The following is a 25540-nucleotide window of genomic DNA, read 5'->3' as shown; positions in this document are numbered from 1 at the left end:
AACCACCATAAAAACTGAGTCAATCTGCTTTCTCAGTTCTCTCAAGCCATTTTCAAACCGGCTTGGGAGCCACCCCTGCTCTCCCCAGAAATTCTCATCATGATGAGTAATAAACTTTTTAATTACCCTTGGTGCCTGGGTGGTGTCACCAACTGAGACATGGAAACCAAATTTTGAGTGGGGAGATCATATTACTACAGGGTGGCCACAACAAATGGAACTGAAAATGCTAGACCCTTTCTTCATTATGGGGACCTAGATAACTAAGCCAGGAATGGATAGGGTCATCGCCTTTTCACCATTCATTTTCTCTCTTATCACAGTGACAATTATATTTGAATCTACTATTTTCACAGCCATTTTTTATCAGATGTTTCTCCACCATTGACGTGCCAAGGCAAGTTTAAAACATTTTTTAAAACTCTGTAATTAAAAGGTTCAGAAATGTTGGCTTATTTTACCTTACGCTTTTTGCTCCTAAGCAGCTCTTGCATCCTCTCGGGGTTTGGGAATCTTTTTTTGTCCCAGGTGAAGTACCTCTTGCCCTCAGTGTGCTCTATGTCCAGCCACATGGCATCATAAGGAATGTCATGCTCATCAAACCCTGCATCCACTGCTTTTACGTCCTGCTCATCTTCATAGTTCCAGCGGCACTGGTGGTATCCCAAAGAGAAAAGAGGGGGCATGGCTTGTGTGCCTAAAAGAGGGAGATGACAACTGAGTCAACTGCCACCGCAATGAGCATTATTCATTTGATAAACATTTCCTGAATGTCTACAGAGTATTCAGCACTGAGCTCACGCTTAGAATATCAAAGAGAAGACAGCATAGTCCTTGCCTTTAAGGAAGTGACAACCTGGCTAATGAGGCAGGAGTGTAAATAAAGTGCTCTGTCCTGAGGTATAACTACCAGGTTAACGTATCAGTCTAGCGCTACCAGAACACAGAGAGGTTAATACATTCTGCCTGCGGTGAAGTATAGGGTCTTGAAAGGCTTCACAGAGGAGATAAAACCTGGCTTGGACCTTGCAGACTAAGTAGGAATAGACCAGATAGGAAGAATAGATAGAGCATTCGGGGCACAGGGAATAGAAAAAACATAGAGGCAGAGAAGTACGTGACAGGTTTACAGAAAAATAAATACTCCAGGGTGTCACAGTGTGAGACAGACCAGTAGAAGATGAAACTGAATAGGGTCAGATTGTCAAGGGCTTTGTAATTGAGGTTAGGAATTCTGAATCTTGTCTTATGAGAAGCCATCAAAAGTCTGGCAAGATGTAATCTTAGCAGATCTATATTTAAGAAAAATTAAGTCAGGGTGCAGCATTCGGACTCACTTGAAGGTAAAGAGACTGAAGTTGGGAAGAAATTTCAGTAAATTATTATCAAAATGTTTACTGATAATGTGAAGGACTTCTGGTCAACCACTTGCATGTATCTCCTTCCCCTCCTAAAGTCACACTAAAATCTGAGTAAAGAAAAAAGAAAGAAAGCCACAAAAACAAAGAGAACGGGAGTGATTTCAACAAAAATTTGGCAGGTGGCAGGCAGGAGTGGGGTGGTAACTGTGGGGCAAAGCCAGGGAAGCTCTCCCCAGAGTGCTATTGAGGAGGCTACTGATGGAAGAGCTCATCCTGGTCCCAAACACCAGTAGACACACCCACTCTCAAAACTAGAGTGGAAGCCTCATCTAGGCACACAGAGCCTCACCATGAAATATGAATGGAGGTGGGTGTGGGGGCTCATGTCTGTAATCCCAGCACTTGGGAGGCTGGGGCGAGTGGATCACTTGAAGTCAGGAGTTCTAGACCAGCCTGGCCAACATGGTGAAATCCTGTCTCTACTAAAAATACAAAAATTATCCAGGTGTGGTGGCGGGCACCTGTAGTCCCAGCTACTCGGGAGGCTGAGGCAGGAGAATTGCTTGAACCCAGGAGGCAGAGGTTGCAGTGAGCTGAGATTGCACCACTGCCCTCCAGCCTGGGCAATAGAGTGAGACTCCGTCTCAAAACTCACATTTGAGCAAAGTCTCCAAAATCAGAGAAAGTGACTCAAATAAGGAAACAGAATAAAAAGATCTCCAAAAAAACAGGGACAATGCAAGGAATCAAAGTAAATATCAAAACATTATCAGTATCTCTAGAGAGACGAAAAAAAGTATTGTACCCTTAAACAAGACTAGGATAGCATAAAACAAGTGTAGGTTGAGCCGGGCGCGGTGGCTCAAGCCTGTAATCCCAGCACTCTGGGAGGCCGAGATGGGCGGATCACGAGGTCAGGAGATAGAGACCATCCTGGCTAACACGGTGAAACCCCGTCTCTACTAAAAAGTACAAAAAACTAGCCGGGCGAGGTGGCGGGCACCTGTAGTCCCAGCTACTCGGGAGGCTGAGGCAGGAGAATGACGTAAACCCGGGAGGTGGAGCTTGCAGTGAGCCGAGATTGCGCCACTGCACTCCAGCCTGGGTGACAGAGTGAGACTCAGCCTCAAAAAAAACCACAAAAAAACAAAAAAAACAAGTGTACGCTGAGTATCCCTAATTCAAAAATCCAAAATCTGAAGTACTCTAAAATCTGAATTTTTTTTTTTTTTTTAAGATGGAGTCTAGCTCTGTCACCCAGGCTAGAGTGTAGTGGTACGATCTTGGCTCACTGCAATCTCTGCCTCTGGGTTCAAGCAATTCTCCTGCCTCAGCCTCCTGAGTAGCTGGGACCACAGGTGCGTGCCACCATGCCCAGCTAATTTTTGTACTTTTTAGTAGAGACGGGGTTTCACCATGTTGACTAGGCTGGTCTCAAACTCCTGACCTTAGGTGATCACCCACCTTGGCCCCTCAAAGTGCTGGGATTACAGTCATGAGCCACCACACCTGGCCTCTAAAATCTGAAACTTTTTGAATACCAACATGACACTCAAAGGAAATGCTCATTGGAGCATTTTGGGTTTTGGATTTTCAGATTGGGATGTTCAACCAGTAAGTTTAATGAAAATATTCAAAAATTCAAAATAATCCCAAATCTGAAACACTCTAGAGTCCCAAGCATGGAATACTCAACCTGTATACAATTTATAAAACAATAAATGTCATTTAATGCGGTGTGCTATTTTGAATTCCTCATCAAGTTTTAAAAGTGGGGTAAAAATACTTAGAAGATCTCAGTGCTTTGGAAAGATGAGGCAAGAGGATTGATTGAGACCAGGAGTTCAAGACTAACCTGGGCAACATAGCAAGACTCCATCTCAACAAAAAAATTAAAGTACATAAATAAAAAGAATTCTACTTAGGAGGCTAAACTGGAAGGATCGCTTGAGCCCAGGAGCTAGAGGCTGCAGTGAGCCATGGTCACGCCACTGCACTCCAGCCTGGGCAACAGAGTGAGACCCTGTCTCCTAAAAACAAAAAAACAAAAAACTTAGAGGCTCATCAGACTTGAAATTATACAGAGCAGCACTGATCATGAGTCTGTCCAACTGAAACAGGTTAAATAAATTACATCACCAACAAATTTGCTACTTGAAAAAAAATAGGATGTACACATTTCAGGATAATAAATGTTTTGCCATTGCTTTGCATAACATGAAAACAAAAACCAAGGAACCATCAGAGGATAAGAAAGAGCTCCTAGAAAGCAGAAACATGATAGCATAAATGGAAGGCCTAGAAGATAAAATTGAGAAAATTGCTCAAAAACTAGGCAAAAGAAGGAAGGGAAAAATTAATCTAAGGAATAATACAAAACAGTTTCTCAGAACTGAAGGACACAATTCTCAGGATTGAAGGGGTCCACATCTAACATCCAGAACAATGATTATTTTAAAAGACCTAGGGCCAGTCACAGTGGCTCACACCTGTAATCCCTGCAGAGCACTTTGGGAGGCCAAGGTGGGCGGATCCCTTGAGCCTAGGGTTTTAAGACTAGCCTGGGTAACCTAGGGAAACCCTGTCTATACAAAAAACAAAAAAATTAGTTGGGCATGGTGGCACATGCCTGTAAGTCCCATCTACTCAGGATTCTGAGGTGTGATGATCACTTGAGCCCAGGAGTTTGACACTGCAGTGAACCATGATGACACCACTGCACTCCAACCTGGACATAGAGCAAAATCCTGACTCAAACAAACAAAAGATCTCCATCAAGGGATTTTATTATAAAATTTCAGAATACTGGAAATTTGGAATGTTAATGATAAAGAGAAGGTATTTCAGAGAGAAAAGATAGATTACACACAGAGGAACAAAGGAATAGAATTAAGAATGGTTTTGGAGCAAGAAGGTAGAAGACAATAAAAGAAATGCCTTCAAATTCTTTTTTTTTAATGTTGTTCAAGTCTCCTATTTTTTTTTTTTTTAATACTTTATGTTCTAGGGTATGTGTACACAATGTGCAGGTTTGTTACATATGTATACATGTGCCATGTGGGTGTGCTGTACCCATTAACTCGTCATTTACATTAGGTATATCTCCTAATGCTATCCCTCCCCCATCCCCCCACCCCACAACAGGCCCCGGTGTGTGATGTTCCCCACCCTGTGTCCAAGTGTTCTAATTGTTCAGTTCCCATCTATGAGAACATGCGGTGTTTGGTTTTCTGTTCTTGCGATAGTTTGCTGAGAATGATGGTTTCCAACTGCATCCATGTCCCTACAAAGGACATGAACTCATCCTTTTTTATAGCTGCATAGTATTCCCAGGGCCCAGCTATAAAACTCATCCTTTTTTATAGCTGCATAGATTACCTGGGGCCCAGCTGTATAGGTGTATATGTGCCACATTTTCTTAATCCAGTCTGTCACTGATGGACATTTGGGTTGGTTCCAAGTCTTTGCTATTGTGAATAGTGCCGCAATAAACACACGTGTGCATGTGTCTTTATAGCAGCATGATTTATAATCCTTTGGGTATATACACAGTAATGGGATGGCTGGGTCAAATGGTATTTCTAGTTTTAGGTCCCTGAGGAATTGCCACACTGTCTTCCACAATGGTTGATCTAGTTTACAGTACCACCAACAGTGTAAAGGTGTTCCTATTTCTCCACATCCTCTCCAGCACCTGTTGTTTCTTGACTTTTTAATGATTGCCATTCTAACTGGTGTGAGATGGTATCTCATTGTGGTTTTGATTTGTATTTATCTGATGGTGAGTGATGATAAACATTTTTTCATGTGTCCGTTGGCTGCATAAATGTCTTCTTTTGAGAAGTGTCTGTTCATATCCTTTCCCCATTTTTTGATGGGGTTGTTTTTTCTTGTAAATTTGTTTGAGTTCTTTGTAGGTTCTGGATATTAGCCCTTTGTCAGATGAGTAGATTGCAAGAATTTTCTCCCATTCTGCAGGCTGCCTGTTCACTCTGATGGCAGTTTCTTTTGCTGTGCAAAAGCTCTTTAGTTTAATTAGATCCCATTTGTCAATGTTGGCTTTTGTTGACGTTGCTTTTGGTGTTTTAGACATGAAGTCCTTGCCCATGCCTATGTCCTGAATGGTATTGCCTAGGTTTTCTTCTAGGGTTTTTATGGTTTTAGGTCTGACATTTAAGTCTCTAATCCATCTTGAATTAATTTTTGTATGAAGTGTAAGGAAAGGATCCAATTTCAGCCTTATACTTACAGCTAGCCAGTTTTCCCAGCACCATTTATTAAATACAGAATCCTTTCCTCTTTTTTTTTTTTTTTTTGTCAGGTTTGTCAAAGATCAGATGGTTGTAGATGTGTGTGATATTATTTCTGAGGAGAAATGCCTTCAAATTCTCAGAGAAAGAATACTCAGCCCTGATAGGCAAATTATCAACCAAGGGTAAAGGTAGGAAAAAAGATGGTTTCATACCTGCAAGGAGACAAAAAGAGTACCTCCAATGCAAATGTTCTTGGGAAACTACCAGAAGATGCTACAAACAAATAAACACAACAAGGGAATACATCAGAAAAGAGAAAAACAAGGAACTGAAGAAAGGAGGGATACAACACCAGAAAACAGTGAAGGTAAGTTCTGAAATGAAAGCTGTGCAGGGAACCTAGAGAGCAATGGTCCAGATGGGAGGAGAAAGATGAAGAGCTCTGGTAGGGAAGATAGTCTCCAGGGAAAGAAGTAGACTGGATAAAGTATCAGACACCCTTGAGCATGTGAAAAATGTAAACACTGAATATTGATTTAACCAAAAATTGTGATATAACTAGATTGGGTGGGAGACGGAGGCGGGTATGGTGTATGATTGAGCTAAACCCTCAGTAGGAGTCTCTTTACTGTCTTTGAACATGGTGGAAGATCCAGTATTTTTGAAGAGCTTTATCATAAACCAGCATTCTCACTAATAACAATGTGGAATGTAGCTGCAGGCGGGCTTTGATAGCACTTATTCCTGCATGGGTACCCATATCCATAAATTGTCATTCCTCCCGTCGCAATTGGAATTGAACACCCTTGAACATGGGCTAGACTTAGCTTGCTTTTATCAACTGAATGCAGCAGAAATGATGCTGCAACACTTTTATTTTTAACAGCTTTACTGAATTCACATACCATGCAATTCACCCATCTAAAATGCACAATTCAATGTGGGTTTTTATGGCATATTACATTACTGATTCTTAAAAATTGTGGTAAAACATGTATAGCAAAATTCGCCATTTTAATCATTTCCAAGTATCCAATTCAGTGGCATTAATCACATTCACCATGTAGTACAAGCATTACCACTATTTCTAAAAACTTTACATCACCCCAAGCAGAAACTCTGTAATCAGTAAGCACACCTGTCAGCCCCCTCTAATCTCTGTCTTGACAAATTTGCGTATTGTAGCTACTTCATATAAGTGGATTGTATAATACTTGTCCTTTCTTTTTTTTTTTTTTTTTTTTGAGATGGAGTCTTGCTCTGTCGCCCAGGCTGGAGTGCAGTGGCCGGATCTCAGCTCACTGCAAGCTCCGTCTCCCGGGTTCAGGCCATTCTCCTGCCTCAGCCTCCCGAATAGCTGGGACTACAGGCGCGCGCCCGGCTAATTTTTTGTATTTTTTAGTAGAGACAGGGTTTCACCGTGTCAGCCAGGATGGTCTCGATCTCCTGACCTCGTGATCCGCCCGTCTCGGCCTCCCAAAGCGCTGGGATTACAGGCTTGAGCCACCGCGCCCGGCCAATACTTGTCCTTTCATGACTGTCTTATTTCATTTTCCATATTTTCAAGGTTCATTCATGTTGCAGCATGTATCAGAACTTCATTTCTTTTTATAGCTGAATAATATTCTGTGATATGTATATACCACATTTTATTTGTTAATCTTTGATGGGCACTTGGATTGTTTCTACCTTTTGGTTATCATGTGTGGGTGAAGGATTACCCAGGTGCCAAGGCAAGAGACTGAAGGCACAAACTGTAGCAGTATAATAAAGAAAATAGTTAGAAGAATAGTTACAATACAAATTAGATATAGAGATGATCATGGATAATTATCAATCATTAGTATAAACATTATTAATCATTAGCTTTTAATATTACTCTTTGTTGCATTACTAATACAACCTAGGAATAACTGGTGGGTATAGGGTCAGGTACAGAAGGGACATTGTGAGAAGTGACCTAGAAGGCAAGAGGTGAGCCCTCTGTCACACCTGCATAAGGGCCGCCTGAGGGCTCCTTGGTCAAGCAGTAACGCCAGTGACTGGGAAGGCACCCGTTACTTAGCAGACCATGAAAGGGAGTCTCTCTTTCCTTGGAGGAGTCAGAGAACACTCTGCTCCACCAGCTTCTTGTGGGAGGCTGGATATTATCCAGGCCTGCCCACAGTCATCTGGAGGCTTAAACCCCTCCCTGTGGTGCTGTGCTTCAGTGGTCACGCTCCTTGTCCACTCTCATGTTCCTCCCATACTCCTGGTTCCTCTTTGAAGTTCGTAGTAGATAGCGGTAGAAGAAATAGTGAAAGTCTTAAAGTCTTTGATCTTCTTACAAGTGCACAGAAGAAAACACTGATGTATGCTGCCTTTCCTCTCTGCTTTGACTACCTAAAAGGGAAGGGCCCCCTGTCCCATGATCACATGACTTGCTTGACCTTATCAATCACTAGGACGACTCACCTTCCTTACCCTGCCTCCCCGTCTTGTACGCAATAAATATCAGCGTGCCCAGTCATTCAGGGCCACTACCGGTCTCCGCATCTTGGTGGTAGTGGTCCCCGGGGCCCAGCTGTTTTCTCTTTATCTCTTTGTCTTGTATCTTTATTTCTTACAATGTCTCGTCTCTACACACGGGGAGAACACCCACTAAGCCCCGTAAGGCTGGATCCTACAGTCATGAATAATGCTACAGTGATCATTGGCATACATGTATCTGTTGAGTCCCTGCTTTCAATTCCCTTGTGCATATTCCTAGGAGTAGAATTGCTGGGTGTATCAGTTAGGGTTCTTCAGAGAACACAGGGTTTTTCAGAGAAACAGAATTAATAGGATTTATATTGAATATATTTATATATTTATAAATTATGTATACACACACAGAGAGAGATACAAATACTGATTTACTTAAAGTAACTGGCTCATGTGATTGTAGGGGCTGGCAAGTCTGAGTTTTGCAGGAGATACTGGCATACTAGAGAACCAGGGAAGAGTTGATGCTGCAGCTTGAGCCTGAAGGCAAGCTGGAAATATTCTGTTTTCCCCAGGGACCTTAGTCTTTTTCTCCAAGGCCTTCAACTACTGGATGAGGCCCACTCTCATTATGGAGAGTAATGTGCTTTCTTTGAAGTCTACTGACTTAAATGTTAATCTCATTAAAAAATACCTTCACAGAGACATCTAAACTAGACAAATTGACACATAAAATTAACCATCACACTGGTTCATATGGTAATTCTATGTTTAACGTTTTGAGGAAATGCCAAACTGTTTTCTGCAATGGCTGAACCATTTTACATTTCCACCGGCAATGTTCCAATTTCTCTACATCCTCGTAAACACTTATGTTTTTCCATTTTTTGGATTTAGCCATCCTAGTGGGTGCAAAGTGATATTTTACTGTGGTTTTGACTTGCATTTTCCTAATGACTAACAATGTTGAGCATATTTTCATGTGCTTGTTGTTCATTTATTTATCTCCTTTGGAGAAATATCTCTTTAAACCCTTTGCTCATTTTAGAGTTGGGTTGTCTTTTTTTTTTTTAAGGATTTGGTAAAGATTTATTTATTTATTTTCCATTTCTAGTCTTTTAAAGTATGGTTTCTTTTCTTTTTTTAAAGGATATGGAAAATATTTATCTTTTTTTCCATTTCCAGTCTTTTAAAGTAGACACAGATACGCTTAGGTTAAAGCTGATTTTAACAGCACAAAAAAGTTGAGCACAAAGGATAGGATTAAATTCAGCAATCCAGAGTGATAAAAAGGAAAAGACACTAAGTAGGTGCCTTCAACAGACACATTATCCAAGTTGATTACCTAATAGTTGGACATTAAAGTCCTTATGCTGCAAAAGTGAGAATAATCTGGTGTATGAAGTGTATGGTGGCATTTGTAGCTGTAACTTGTTTTCTGTTTATTAAGCCCAATTAGCATAGTTAAGTGTAGTCTTTAGTATACAACCTACATCCATTTAAATTAAACATAATATTTTCCACAGTAGTGTAAGTAAGGCCACAATATTTATTTTGAGCAGATCCTTTAATGTAGTGATTTTAATATCACTGTCATTCATTCTTTGGAATATAAAGTGTTTTAACTGAATTAAGGTTACAGATAATTTTTAAAATACTATATCATGACTAACATATTAAAACTATACTTACATATTTATATCTAATACCCAAAGAAAATTCACTGCCAAATTGTTAACAGTAGATATTAAACAGTCTGACTCCCTTATTAACTGATTCTATAGGTATAAGTATAGGTCAGTATGATTTTAGTGTCTATTCTTTCATTTACTAAGTTAGGAAAGCAGTATTTGCAGAACAAATAAAAACAAGTGAAGCAGCCACCCAAGGACCATAACAGCTCCTGAGTTAGCTGTGTCACAAGCTCAGATAGAAATCCCCACTATATGCACAAAGCTGGATTCAAATTATTCATCAAAAGGTGCTGGTAGAAGTTGTCGGATGCCTTCCAATATAGATCCCCAATCCCATGGCCACCAGATGAGACAGCAGCAAAACTCTTTAGAAATTCTGCTGAGAAAATGCCCCCTTTCCTCATCAGGCTTTAAATTCCATGCTGGGCAGCTGTGTGCTTCAGGTGCTTCAAAGAGGAACTCCTTGTGGGGAATATTTTCTGGCCAACTTGACCAATCCCATATCCAGCCTGAGCTTTTCTTCAAGATGCTTTCAACGTCTTTCTTTCTCTCGGTATCTTCCTCAGACTGAGAGCTATTTTTCTCCAATGTCTGTGAAGGAGGTAGGCTGTCATAGAACTTTTGGAGCTACTCTGTCCAAATTCAAATTCATTTTAAGCATCCAGCTATATTTTTTCCATGTCACTATTACATTAATTTTTTATTTTTTTTTTTTTAGAGATCGGGTCTCGCTCTGTTGCCTAGGCTGGAGAGCAGTAGTGTGAACATTGCTCACTGCAGCCTTCCTTTGGGAAGCAAAGCAGAGGATTACTTGAATTCAAAGAAGTACTTTGGAGGCTTCCCAAAGCACTGGGATTACAGGCGTGAGCCACTGTGTCCAGCCCATGTCACCATTATAAACAGAAACTGATATTGGAGCACTGTTCCCCTTCCTATCATTGCTAAAGTGCAGTTCTATCCAGGAGCCCTGCAAGCTCTTTCTCTGCAGCCTGGGGCCCCTGCTCTGTGATATGGTGCCAGAAGGTGGCTGTAGCAGTCTGGGTCACTCGTTGGTTGTGGTCTAGGGGTTGCATGTGCCCTCAGTGGCAGACAGTATAGCAGGCAAGCATGAAGGGTATGGGCCCAGTGCTCAGCCTGTCTTTTTGTTGTTGAGTTGTAGAAAGTTCTGCATGTATTCTTGATAAGAGACCCATATCAGATACACAATCTGCAAACATTTTCTCCCATTCTGTAGGTTGCTTTTTCACTTTCTTATGTTCTTTGATGCAAAAAAGTTTTTAATCTTAGTGAATTCTAACACGTATTTGTTGTCATTGTTGCTCACGATTTTGTTGTCATATCTAAGAATCCATTGCCAAATCCAAGTTCACGGAGATTGACCCATTTTCTTCTGAGAGTTTTATGGTTTTAGCTCTTACATAGTTGATCTATTTTGAGTTAGTTTTTTGCATATGATATACATATAACATATTTTGAATATAGGAGTCCAACTTCATTCTTTTGCAAGCAGATATCCAACTGTCTCACACCATATGCTCAAGAGACTATTTCTTCTTCATTGAATGGTCATGAACCTTTATTGAAATTATAATGGTGACATGGACAAAGTACTGTGGCTTGTGCCTGTAATCCCAGTGTTTGGGTGGCTATAAATGTATGGGTTTATTTCTAGATTCTCAATTCTATTTCACTGGTCTATATGTCTATCCTTATTCTAGTAGCACGTTTTTTTTTTTTTTTTGAGATAGTCTTGTTTTGTCACCCAGGCTGGAGTGCAGTGGCACAATCTTGGCTCACTGCAACCTCCACCTCGCCTCATGAGTTCAATCGATTCTCCTGCCTCAGCCTCCCGAGTAGCTGGGATTACAGGTGCCCACCACCACGCCTGGCTCATTTTTGTATTTTTAGTAGAGACAGGTTTTCACCATGTTGGTCAGGCTGGTCTCAAACTCCTGACCTCAAGTGATCCACCCACCCCAGCCTCCCAAAGTGCTGGGATTACAGGCATGGGCCACTGTGCCTGGGCAGTGGCATGTTCTTTTGATTGCCATAGCTTTGAAGTAAGTTTGAAATTGAGAAGCTGTATTCCATTTTCAATCTGCTTAAGACATACCTGAGACTGGACAATCTACAAAAGAGAGAAGTTTAATTGGACTTACAGTTCCACATGAAGCCTCACAATCGTGGCTGAAGGCAAGAAGGAGCATGTCACATCCTACGTGAATGGCAGTAGACAAAGAGAGTGCTTGTGCAGGGAAACTCCCCTTTTTATAACCATCAGGTCTCATGAGACAGACTTACTATCAACAGAACAGTACGGGAAAGATCTGCCCCCATGATTCGATTACCTCCCACCGGGTCTCTCCCACAACATGGGAATTCGTGATGAGATTTGAGTGGGGACACAGCTAAATCCTATCAGAAGTATAAATTTTCCAACTTTGTTTCTCTTTTTTAAGATTGTTTTGGCTATTCAGGTCCCTTTGCAATTCTATGGAAGTTCAGCTTTTCCACTACTGCAAAAGAAGCTATTGCAATTTTGATAGGGACTGCAGTGAATCTGTAAATCACTTTCTGTATTACTGCCATCTTAACATTGCCTTCCAACCTATGAACATGGGATATCTTTCCATTGATTTAGGCATTCTTTAATTTCTTTCAGGAATGTTTTATAGTTTTCAGTGTATAAGTCTTTCGCCTCCTTCGTTAAGTGCATTCCTAGGTATTTTATTCTTTTGGATGTTATTGTAAATGGAACTGTTTTCTTAATTTTTTTTGGATTGTTCATTGAGGGTATATAGAAACAGAACTAATTTTTTTTTGTTATTGATTGATATGGTTTGGATTTGTGTTCCCACCCAAATCTCATGTCGAATTGTAATCCCCAATGTTGGAAGAGGAGCCTGGTGGGAGGTGACTGGATCATGGGGGCGGATTTCTCCCTTGCTGTTCTTGTGATAGTGATTTCTCACAAGATCTGGTTGTTTAAAAGTGTGTGGCACCTCCTCCCTCTATTCCTCCTGCTCCAACCAGGTTAGATGTGCCTGCTTCCCCTTCGCCTTCCATCATAATTGTTAAGTTTCCTGAGGCCTCCCCAGTCATGCTTCCTGTACAGCCTGCAGAACCATAAGCCAATTAAACCTATTTTCTTTATAAATTGCCCAGTTTCAAGTATTTCTTCATAGCAGTGCAAGAGTGGATTAATATACTGATCTTGTACCCTGCAACTTTGCTGAATTTACTACCTCTAGTAATTTTTTTGTGGATTCTTTGGGATTTTCTATATATAGGATCATATCATCTCCTATAATCTTATTTATTCTTTTCCAATTTTGATGTCTTCTATTTAGTTTTCTTGCCTAATTTCTCTGGCTAGAAATTCCAGTACAATGTTGAGTAACAGTGGTAAAAATGCAATGCCTTGTCTTGTTTCTGATCTTAGAGAAAAGCTTGCATTCTTTTAAAATAAAATGCTCTCATGCTAAAGCCAGTTGCATATTTTAATGAAGAAGAAAACATAGAAAACTTGAAGTTGGGATACTGGTCATCTGAGATAAAGGTAGAGATAGCCCAGGGGCTAAAAGCTCCAAGGAAAGCAGATGGTAAGTATTAGGAATTAAACAGTGGAGCATTCTAGACGCAGTGCAATGTTTTACTTAACTGAATGGGATGAGGATGGGAATAGAAATGCTTGCTAATTAAAATGTTTGGGTAAGTTATAAATTCTACACAGTGTGCAACAAATATTAACTTACAGTGATAACACATGGGATATAGGATGTATAATAGAACAAGAAACTGGCACTTCTCCATGCAAATACCTGTAAGGTGTGAGTACTGTTTGAAGACATCAGAAGGTGTAGGTCCTGTCAGCAGAAAAACATCAATGATTCCACTTTCTGACATCCAGTGCACATGAGTTCGAGATCTGACCTTTTGTTTAGCAGCAACTGGGCCCATCTGGGACAGTGTATACTGGAAAAAGAACGGAATAAAAATTTGAGAAATTTCCCTTTAACCTGCAACATCCAGCCATATATAAGTAACAGTCTGTTCCTTTAGTAGATACTACTGATATTCACTGATTATACTGTAAAGCTTTTGGTGGCAGAGAAGTGCCACTAAAAATATAATAGCTATGACTCCACTGCAGTGGTTTTGCTTCTTCTTTAAGTATGACACATAGCCATGATCCATAGCTCACCTCTACTGCAGGCTCTGTATTGATCTCCACTAGTGTTTCTGAGGCATTCAGCCAGAAAATGCCTATAGTTCTGCCCAGTTTGTGGGCCAGGAGATAAGGTACTGAACCATAAATGCCCATTTTATCATATATTTGGTATCCATAGACATCCAGGTTATAAAGACGATAAGCATCTTCATCACTGAAACGCAAAGATTATCATCAATTACCATCACAAATATATTATTAATATTAATAAACAGAATAGCTCTACTCTTCTCTGAAAACACTTAGGTCCCATGCATCTTTGAAGGCTCAAGTCTTGCCACTTCCCTAAAGATTTCCTGACCCAACTTGGGTGAATGTGGTCCTCTTCCCTTGACTCCTTTGGCACCACTTCCTGTGACATTAGCACATACGATCACATCTTATACATCTTTTCTAAATATCTTTTTCTTTTTTCCAGACAGGGCCTCACTCTGTCACCCAGGCTGGAGTGCAGTGGCACGATCTTAGCTCACTGCAACCTCCACTTTCCAGGTTCGGCAGTTCTCCCACCTCAGCCTCCCGAGTAGCTGGGATACAGGTGCGCACCACTACACCCAGCTAATTTTTGTATTTTTTGGTAGAGATGAGGTTTCACCATGTTGGCCAGACTGGTCTCAAACTCCTGACCTCAAGTGATCTACCCACCTCGGCCTCCCAAAGTGCTGGGATTACAGCTGTGAGCCACTGTGCCCGGCCTAAATATCCTTTGAGTGGAGGACTCTCTCCAGTGAATACTCCACAATAGCAAGCACACAGTAAGTATCCACTGATGAATTCTGTGAGTACTTCTCCGCAGTTAAAAGAATTGTGTCCAATAGGCTTCCACAGTGTTTAGCAGGGGAAGATGGGGAACTGAATTGGGGGAGGCAGCACAGAGCTCAGATCAGTGTGAGCGCAGCACAGTTTCTGCTGGACTTGTCACTATGCCTACCTGAAAGTCAACAGCACCTGAACCTGGCAACCTTATCAGACTCTGTTTCTCTTTGGTTTTGTTTCCTCTTAGTCTGATGCCTCTGGCATCTATTTGTCAATAGTGTTAGTCTGACATGATATCCCTGAGGCAACTAAAGGTGATCAGATGCCACATTATTCCATTCTCTGGCTCACTCTCCCATTTTGGTAAAAGACTTTTTCTGGGTCAGTGATTTTTCACAATATGTTCTCCTAGGGTTCCACAAAAGGCCTTGAGAGGCAGAAGTGAAACCTGGGGATAAAGATCTTCCCTCTACTCTGATCACAGCAGCTCCATAATTTTACTTCTTCTGTATTTCTAGGTTCAGAACTATAGTTTTTACAGTTATCTAATTTTACCATAGAAAAAATAAATAAAAATGGAAAACCGGCCAGGCACGGTGGCTCACAGCTGTAATACCAGCACTTTGGGAGGCCAAGGTGGGCAAATCACAAGGTCGGGAGTTCGAGACCAGACTGGCCAATATGGTGAAACCCCACCTCTACTAAAAATACAAAATAAATTAGCCAGGCGTGGTGACAGGTACCTGTAGTCCTAGCTACTCAGGAGGCTGAAGCAGGAGAATTGCTTGAACCCAGGAGGTGGAGGTTGAAGTGAGCCAAGATCGTGCCACTGCACTCCATCCTGGCCAACAGAGCAAGACTCCGTCTCAAAAAAAAAAGGAAAACCACTGCTCTGAGTGATCATTCAAGGAGGGTTCTTAAATATCCACAAGCAATATAAAGGAGGAAAAGGCCTGGCACGTATTAGCACTGGCTCAGATAGCTAATAAATGTTTTCAAATCATCTCAATACAGAAACCAGAGCCTCCCATAAGAATTCTTGTTTTCACTTACCCAGTATTTTTAAGTTGGTGTGATTCTGCATGTTGTGGGATCCCACAGAGATGCTCAAATCCATGCAAGGAGAAATCCAAACCAATGGAAGAAGGACCTGTAGAAACCAGGACACCAAGTTTTGTTTTTGAAAGGACACTCACGTAAGGAGATTCAGTTAATTCTGAGTGCAGAGAGATGACTAGACTAGAGGCTGAGAGACCTGGGCTCAGCTAGATCAATCAGCAAATGCTGTGTACTGACCATCTGTGAGATATTATATTCAGGTGTTGTGGGGATACAAAAATGTTTAACTCAAAGTTCTGGTCACGTATTAGTTCTGTTGCCTTAGCTGTGTGATGAAGCTCTCTGTTTCCTCTTTCCAGTAAATCTCTTTTCTCTCTATAAAACATGATAACAAAGTTTTAGAGTTTTTTCCTAATCGAAATTTTCCTTATCACATATTTCTTTGCTTTAGGAAGCAAAGGATATTGCGCATTTTCAGTCTTCACTAGATGAAATGACTGAATGTCTTGTGCCTGATCACTCATTCTTACTGCCAGCCTCATCTGTGACTGCCTATAGAGAATGCAAACGTCAAGGGCACCAGGAGGGCCATAACTGGTTCCTCAAAATATTCCTCCTCTGTGATTGTGATTATATAAACTTCCTTTAACCAAAGACAAAGTCCTTTATTTAGCAATCATTTTAGAGCTACGAGAAAAATGTAAATGACTAGGAGGTATAACGTGGACTTTATGCTAGGTTAAAGTATTTGACATCAAATGGTCCTTATTTGTAGGAGCTTGTGGAAAAGAGATGCTACAGAGAAGATAAAAAATATTAAAACATGGACGGGTATGGTGGCTTACTCCTGTAATCCCAGCACTTTGGGAGGCTGAGGCAGGTGCATCACTTGAGGCCAGGAGTTCAAGGGTGCAGTAAGCCATGATCACGCCACTGCACTCCAGCCTGGGTGACAGAGTGAGAACCTGGCTCAAACAAACAAACAAAAAGATTAAAAGATTATGATGCTATAGAAAGGAAGGCCTGAGAACCCATGCCCCCACTTTTAATTTGGGGCATTCTGTCAGCCCTGATCATTATACTATGTTGTGGATAATAACGGCTAGAATGGGAATTTTAAAGGTGTTAGAAAGGGTTTGTTATTCTACAGAGTAGGGAGGAGGAAAGAGGAAAATGAGTACTTTTCTAACTGCATAAGTCCCTAGTACCTGAAAGACACCTCCTAAAGAGACAAACTTGCCCCCCATCCCAATTCCATCACTAAGCCTGGTAAGAAATGTAACAGATGGGAATGTGATACTCATGCGAATGATGGGCCTGGAAAAGGTTGAGAACCATTGGCTTGAAATGTTGCCACTGAGGGGCTCTAGAACTTGGGTTTCTCATCACTTGACTCTCATAAAAATTGAATGTGGAATTTGTAGCTTTCTTATCTAATGAACAGTGCAAGCAGTGTGTTGACCTAGGCCCCTCCACGAGACCATAAGCTCCATGTGGCCTATATTTCTTTTACACTTCCCACAAAAGGCATATAATTGCTATTTCTCTGTTGCAATGCATTATTGAAGGATAGCGAATCTGATCTGAGATTTCTGTTCTTCTGTTAAAGTCACTTGTTTTAGGTGCCAGAGATCAAGGGGCTTTTAGATAGAATTATGCAGCCATTTTTGGAATGATCTGTTTTAATACTATACCAGTTTCAATTTTACCATTAGCTTTGATATCCACAAATTTTCCAAATTTCTCTTCCCACAGGCCCAGATCCTCTTGATTTTCCTGTTGGTACAAAAAAGGGAGCAAAGTGAGTTTACAAATTGTAACAAATGTGTTCACCACAATAGCACATTTTATTTGGATTTTTTTCCTGAAAGACTGAGAAAGTGAGTTCATCTTTTAGAAGAACAGTGTGTGATGTCAGTACATTTAACAAATCAAATCTGTGTTCTATATATATGTCAATAACCATCTTTATGAGTCACAGCTGACATGACTATATATTTTTTATTGTGGTAAAATATACACAACATAAAATTTACCATTTCAACTACTTTTAAGTATAAAGTTCAGGTTCAGTGGCTTTAAGTACATTCACATTGCTGTGCAACTATTGAAACTGTACCCCAAAGAGTTAAATAAGCCAGTGATTAACAGAAATTCTTGAGCTTATAAGATGGCAGATAAGAAAAAAAAAACAAGTTGCTGAAATGCTAAAACCCTCTGCTTGTGAGATTAAAAAACTGGCTGAAATCAGTTGGAACCAATATGGCCAATTAGAGTCTGCAGAACAAGCTTGCTGGCAACATAGCCTGAACTGCCACCACATATTTCATACTAATTCCCTCTGAATTTGCACAGGCAACCTATGAGGAAGCATGAAGAGATAACTGCACATGCCCGACGACTCTTCAGACTTCCCTTTCCTTCCACCAACCACCTGCTATAATATAATCCCAGAATCTACTCCCTAAAACTTTCTAATAAATTACTGCCTTAAGGCCAGCACAGAGACAAATTTGAGCTGGACTCCTATCTCCTTGTTGGTCAATCTAAAATAAAAACCTTTTCTGTTCTCAAAGACCTGGTGTCATAGTATTGGTTTCTAGTGCATCAGGCAGCAAGCCCCTTTGCTCAGTAACACTGTCACCATCCATCTCCAGAATTTTTTTTTTTTTACCCTTTTCTTTTTTTTTTTAAATTTATTATTATTATTATTATTATTATTATTATACTTTAAGTTCTAGGGTACATGTGCATAACTTGCAGGTTTGTTACCTATGTATACTTGTGCCATGTTGCTGTGCTGCACCCATCAACTCGTCAGCACCTAACAACTCGTCATTTACATCAGGTATAACTCCCAATGCAATCCCTCCCCCTTCCCCCCTCCCCATAATAGGCCCCGGTGTGTGATGTCCCCCTTCCCGAGTCCAAGTGATCTCATTGTTCAGTTCCCACCTATGAGTGAGAACATGCGGTGTTTGGTTTTCTGTTCTTGTGATAGTTTGCTAAGAATGATGGTTTCCAGCTGCATCCATGTCCCTACAAAGGACACAAACTCATCCTTTTTATGGCTGCATAGTATTCCATGGTGTATATGTGCCACATTTTCTTAATCCAGTCTGTCACTGATGGACATTTGGGTTGATTCCAAGTCTTTGCTATTGTGAATAGTGCCGCAATGAACATACGTGTGCATGTGTCTTTATAGCAGCATGATTTATAATCTTTGGGTATATCCCCAGTAATGGGATGGCTGCGTCATATGGTACATCTAGTTCTAGATCCTTGAGGAATCACCATACTGTTTTCCATAATGGTTGAACTAGTTTACAATCCCACCAACAGTGTAAAAGTGTTCCTATTTCTCCACATCCTCTCCAGCACCTGTTGTTTCCTGACTTTTTAATGATTGCCATTCTAACTGGTGTGAGATGGTATCTCATTGTGGTTTTGATTTGCATTTCTCTGATGGCCAGTGATGATGAGCATTTTTTCATGTGTCTGTTGGCTGTATGAATGTCTTCTTTTGAGAAATGTCTGTTCATATCCTTTGCCCACTTTTTGATGGGGTTGTTTTTTTCTTGTAAATTTGTTTGAGTTCTTTGTAGGTTCTGGATATTAGCCCTTTGCCAGATGAGTAGATTGCAAAAATTTTCTCCCATTCTGTAGGTTGCCTGTTCACTCTGATGGTAGTTTCTTTTGCTGTGCAGAAGCTTTTTAGTTTAATTAGATCCCATTTGTCAATTTTGGCTTTTGCTGCCATTGCTTTTGGTGTTTTAGACATGAAGTCTTTGCCCATGCCTATGTCCTGAATGGTACTACCTAGGTTTTCCTCTAGGGTTTTTATGGTATTAGGTCTAAATTTAAGTCTCTAATCCATCTTGAATTAATTTTCGTATAAGGAGTAAGGAAAGGATCCAGTTTCAGCTTTCTACTTATGGCTAGCCAATTTTCCCAGCACCATTTATTAAATAGGGAATCCTTTCCCCATTTCTTGTTTCTCTCAGGTTTGTCAAAGATCAGATGGCTGTAGATGTGTGATATTATTTCTGAGGACTCTGTTCTGTTCCATTGGTCTATATCTCTGTTTTGGTACCAGTACCATGCTGTTTTGGTTACTGTAGCCTTGTAGTATAGTTTGAAGTCAGGTAGTGTGATGCCTCCAGCTTTGTTCTTTTGACTTAGGATTGTCTTGGAGATGCGGGCTCTTTTTTGGTTCCATATGAACTTTAAAGCAGTTTTTTCCAATTCTGTGAAGAAACTCATTGGTAGCTTGATGGGGATGGCATTGAATTTTTTTTTTTTTTTTTTTTGAGATGGAGTCTCGCTCTGTTGCCAGGCTGAAATGCAGTGGTGTGATCTCGGCTCACTGCAACCTCCAACTCCCGGGTTCAAGCAATTCTCCTGCCTCAGCCACCCAAGTAGCTGGGATTACAGGCGTGCACCACCACGCCCAGCTAATTTTTGTATTTTTAGTAGAGACAGGGTTTCACCATGTTGGCAAGAATGGTCTTGATCTCCTGACCTCGTGATCCACTCGCCTTGGCCTCCCAAAGTGCTGGAATTACAGGTGTGAGCCACCATGGCCGGCCTCCAGAACATTTTTTTTTTCCTGGGCAGTGCCCGGGGGTGTGGAGGGAGTCTCTGTGGAAACCCCTGAGCACTGCCCATCTGCAGAACTTTTTCATCGTCCCAAACTGAACCTCCTTGACCATTAAAGAGCAACTCCCCGTTTCCCCCCCGTCAGTCCCTGGCAGCCACCATTCTACTTTCTGTCTTTATGAATTTGACTACTCTAGGTACCTCCTAAGAGTAGAATGATATATAATTTGTCCTTTTGTAACTGGCTTATTTCACTTAGGATAACAACTTCAGGTTTCATCCATGTTGCAGTATGTATCAGAATTTCCTTCCTTTTTAAGACTAAATAATATTCCATTGCATGTATTTATCACATTTTGTTTGGGCATTCATCCATCAATGGACACACTTCGGTTGCCTCCACCTTTTGGCTATTGTGAATAATGCTGCTATGAACATGGGCATATAAATATCTGTTTGAGTCCCTGTCTTCACTTCTGGGTATAGACCCAGAAGTGGAATTGCTGGATCATATTGTGATTCTATGTTTAATTCTTTGAGGAACTGCCATAACTCTTGACATGAATATCTTTACAGGAACCAAAATGTAAAAGTGCTTTGAAAAATGCAATCTTTAATATGTAAGAATTAAAAAATTTTTCTTCTTGTAAATATGTGAGGCAAAACATTTAGAACCAAATAACTTAGGTCTGTTTTAAGAGATCCTATGCAGAGATTCGTTTTTGCTGAGATGGGCACTTTACCCCCCTGCTTCAATCAATCAGCCAAACTACTGGCTACATTCTTGTGCTAGTTTGAGAAGTCGAGTCAACTGGGATGGCAATGACTGCTCAGGTCCATAATCTTTTGAAGCAAAGGTACAAACTTTCTCAGCCTTATAAAAGTCTTCTTTTCCCTAGAATAAAAAACTTTAAAAAATTGTGTATGTGTGAAATGCATATTTCTTTAAATGACTCTTTGTCCCTTTCTAGGTTCATAATTAAAGCTTCTGTAAAGCAAGCCTGTTTTTTGTTTTTGTTTTTGTTTTTTTTGACAGGGTCTTGCTCTGTCAGCCAAGCTGGAGTTCAGTGGCACAATCACTGCAGCCTTGACCTCCTGGGCTTAAGTAATTCTTCCGCCTCAGCCTTCCGAGTAGCTGAGACTACAGGCACATGTCACCATGCCTGGTTAATTTATTTTTATTTTTTATAGAGACAAGTCTCACTATGTTGCCCAGACTGGTCTTGAACTCCTGGGCTCAAGCAATCCTCCCTCCTTGGCCTCCCAAACTGTTGCGATTACAGGCGTGAGCCACCATATCTAGCCAGCTGTATGCTAAAAAAAACCAAAACACCTGAATGCATAATACAGGGGCTACTATTCTGGGGTCCCTGGATGGGCTTTAGAGTCCATTAACTCCCTCAAACAATATGAACAATTTTAATTTTTCTACAGAGACAGTTCATAGTTTCCATCAGATTCTTGCAAAGGGGTCTGTGACTCAAAACCACTACCTAATCTATCTACTGTCAGGGCTCTTTTTTTTGTTTTTATTTCTTCTTAAAAAAAAGTGGGGGGATACACGTGCAGAACGTGCAGGTTTGTTACACAGGTATACAAGTGCCATGGTGGTTTGCTGCACCTACTGACCCATCCTCTAAGTTCCTTCCCCTCGCCCTCCAGCCCACAACAGGCCCTGGTGTGTGATGTTCCCCTTCCCATGTCCATGTGTTCTCATTGCAACTCCCGCTTACGAATGAGAACATGCAGTGTTTGTTTTTCTGTCTCTGTGCTAGTTTGCTGAGGATGATGGCTTCCAGCTTCATCCAGGTCCCTGCAAAGTACATAATTCCATTCCTTTTTATAGCTGCATAGTACTCCATGGTGTATATGTACCACATTTTCTTTTCTTTTTAAATCTCTGAACAGTGGATTTTGTTACTTTTATGTTGATTTTTATTATTGGTTTATTTTATTATACTTTAAGTTCTGGGATACATGTACAGAATGTGCAGGTTACATAGGTATACACGTGCCATGGTGGTTTGCTACACCCATCAACCCATCATCTATATTAGGTATTACTCCTAATGCTCTCTCTCCCCTAGGCCCCCACCCCGCAACAGGCCCTGGTGTGTGATGTTCCCCTCCCTGTGTCCATGTGTTCTCACTGTTCAACTCCTACTTATGAGTGAGAACACGTGGCGTTTGGTTTTCTATTCCTCTGTTAGTTTGCTGAGAATAATGGTTTCTAGCTTCATCCATGTCCCTGCAAAGGACATGAACTCATCCTTGTTTATGGCTACATAGTATTCTGTAGTATATATGTGCCATATTTTCTTTATCCAGTCTATCACTGACAGGCATTTGAGTTGGTTCCAAGTCTTTGCTAATGTGAACAGTGCTGCAATAAACATATGTGTGAATGTGTCTTTACAGAATGATTTATAATTCTTTAGGAATATCCCCAGTAATGGGATGGCTGGGTCCGATGGTATTTCTGGTTCTAGATCCTTGAGGAATCACCACAGTCTTCCACAATGGTTGAACTAATTTACACTCCCACCAACAGTGTAAAAGCATTCCTATTTCTCCACATCCTCTCCAGGATCTGTTGTTTCCTGATTTTTTAATGATTGCCATTCTAACTGGTGTGAGATGGTACTCATTGTGGTTTTGATTTGCATTTCTGTAATGACTAGTGATGATGAGCTTTCTTTTATGTTTGTTGGCCACATAAATGTCTTCTTTTGAGAAGTGTCGATTCAGAACCTTTGTCCATTTTTTGATGGGGTTGTTTTCTTCCTGTAAATTTGTTTAAGCTCCTTATAGATTCTGGATATTAGCCCTTTGTCAGATGGATAGATTACAAAAATTTTCTCCCATTCTGTAGGTTACATGTTTACTCTGATGATAGTTTCTTTTGCTGTGCAGAAGCTCTTTAGTTTAATTAGATCCCATTTGTCAATTTTGGCTTTTGTTGCTATTGCTTTTGATGTTTTAGTCATGAAGTCTTTGCCCATGCCTATGTCCTGAATGGTACTGCCCAGGTTTTCTTCTAGGGTTTTTATGGTTTTAGATCGTATGTTTAAGTCTTTAATTCATCTTGTGTTAATTTTTGTATAAGGTGTAAGGAAGGGGTCCAGTTTCAGTCTTCTGCATATGGCTAGTCAGTTTTCCCAACACCGTTTATTAGAGAATCCTTTCCCCATTGCTTTTGTCAGGTTGTCAAAGATTAGATGGTTGTAGATGTGTGGCATTATTTCTGAGGCCTCTGTTCTGTTCCATTGGCCCACACATCTGTTTTGGTACCAGTACCATGCTGTTTTGGTTACTGTATCCTTGTAGTATAATTTGAAGTCAGGTAGCGTGATACCTCCAGCTTTGTTCTTTCTGCTTAGGATCGTCTTGGCTATATGGGCTCTTTTTTGGTTCCATGTGACATTTAAAGTAGTTTTTTCTAATTCTGTGAAGAAAGTCAATGGTAGCTTGATGGGGATAGCATTGAATCTATAAATTACTTTGGGCAGTATGGCCATTTTCACAATATTGATTCTTACTATCCATGAGTATGGAATGCTCTTCCATTTGTTTGTGTCCTCTTTCATTTCTTTGAGCAGTGGTTTGTAGTTCTCCTTGAAGAGGTCCTTCACATCCCTTGTAAGTTGTATTCCTAGGTGTTTTATTATCTTTGTAGCAACTGTGAATGGGAGTTTGCTTATGATTTGACTCTCTATTACTGGTGTATAGGAATGCTTGTGATTTTTGCACATTGATTTTATATCTTGAGACTTTGCTGAAGTTGCTTATCAGCTTAAGGAGATTTTGGGCTGAGATGATGTGGTTTTCTAAATATATAATCATGCCATCTGCAAACCGAGACAATTTGACTTCCTCTCTTCCTATCTGAATACTTTTTATTTCTTTCTCTTACCTGACTGCCCTGGCCAGAACTTGCAATTACTATGTTGAATAGGAGTGGTGAGAAAGGGTATCCTTGTCTTGTGCCAAGGGAATGCTTCCAAAGGGAATGTTTCCAGCTTTTGCCCACTCAGTATGATATTGGCTGTGGGTTTGTCATAAATAGCTCTTATTATTTTGAGATACATTCCGTCAATACCTAGTTTATTAAGAGTTTTTAGCATGAAGGGGTGTTGAATTTTATTGAAGGCCTTTTCTGGATCTATTAAGATAATCATGTGGTTTTTGTCATTGGTTCTGCTTATGTGATGGATTACGTTTATTGATTTGTATAGGTTGAATCAGCTTTGCATCCCAGGGATGAAGCCGACTTGATCGTGATGGATAAGCTCTTTGACGTGCTGCTGGATTTGGCTTGCTGGTATTTTATTGAGGACTTTCTCATCAACATTCATTAGGGATATTGGCCTCAAATTTTCTTGTTTTGTTGTGTGTCTGCCAGGTATGGGTATGAGGATGATGCTGGCCTCATACAATGAGTCAGGGAGGAGTCTCTCTTTTTCTATTGTTTGGAATAGTTTCAGAAGGAATGGTATCAGCTCCTCTTTGTATCTCTGGTAGAATTCAGCTGTGAATCCGTCTGGTCTTGTGCTTTTTTTGGTTGGTAGACTATTAATTACTGCCTCAATTTCAGAACTTGTTATTGTTCTATTCAGGGATTCAACTTCTTCCTGGTTTAGTCTTGGGAGGGTGTATGTGTCCAGGAATTTATTCATTTCTTCTAGTTTTTCTAGTTTATTTGCATAGATATGTTTATAGTATTCTCTGATGGTATTTTGTATTTCTGTGGGATCAGTGGTGATATCCCTTTTATCATTTTTTATTATGTCTATTTGATTCTTCTCGCTTTTATTCTTTATTATTCTGGCTAGCAGTCTATCTATTCTGTTAATCTTTTCAAAAAACCAGCTTCTGGATTCATTGATTTTTTGAAGAGTTTTTCATGTCTCTATCTCCTTCAGTTCTGCTCTGATCTTAGTTATTTCTTGTCTTCTGGTAGCTTTTGAATTTGTATACTCTTGCTTCTCCAGCTATTTTAATTGTGATGTTAGGGTGTTGATTTTTAGATCTTTCCTGCTTTCTCCCATGGGCATTTAGTGCTATAAATTTCCCTCCAAACACTGCTTTGGCTGTGTCCCAGAGATTCTGGTACATTGTGTT

The 25540-nt window shown here is 40.4% G+C and overlaps 1 protein-coding gene across 13 annotated transcripts in view; it reads right to left on the bottom strand.

Annotated features, from left to right (window-relative positions):
• Positions 1-25540, bottom strand: part of GANC (glucosidase alpha, neutral C) — a 98074-nt gene that overhangs the window by 34706 nt on the left and 37828 nt on the right. For 12 of the 13 annotated variants that reach the window (XR_006699784.3, XM_015452709.4, XM_045397204.3 and 9 more), the window contains 5 exons: positions 17527-17593; positions 15812-15908; positions 13976-14156; positions 13593-13746; positions 462-697 (listed from right to left, as the gene is read on the bottom strand). Coding sequence is in view for 12 of the 13 variants with exons in the window: in XM_015452709.4 (XP_015308195.3) it covers positions 462-697; positions 13593-13746; positions 13976-14156; positions 15812-15908; positions 17527-17593 (735 nt within the window). In the remaining variant the exon portion in view is untranslated. Of the gene's footprint in view, positions 1-461; positions 698-9206; positions 10363-13592; positions 13747-13975; positions 14157-15811; positions 15909-17526; positions 17594-25540 lie in introns of those variants that run through there. The other variant, XM_045397210.3, reaches the window with a different exon arrangement.

This window comes from Macaca fascicularis, chromosome 7 (genome assembly GCF_037993035.2).
Source record: "Macaca fascicularis isolate 582-1 chromosome 7, T2T-MFA8v1.1".
Taxonomy (NCBI): domain Eukaryota; kingdom Metazoa; phylum Chordata; class Mammalia; order Primates; family Cercopithecidae; genus Macaca; species Macaca fascicularis.
Note: the sequence above shows the minus strand (reverse complement) of the source record. Positions and strands in the feature narration are given on the sequence as shown.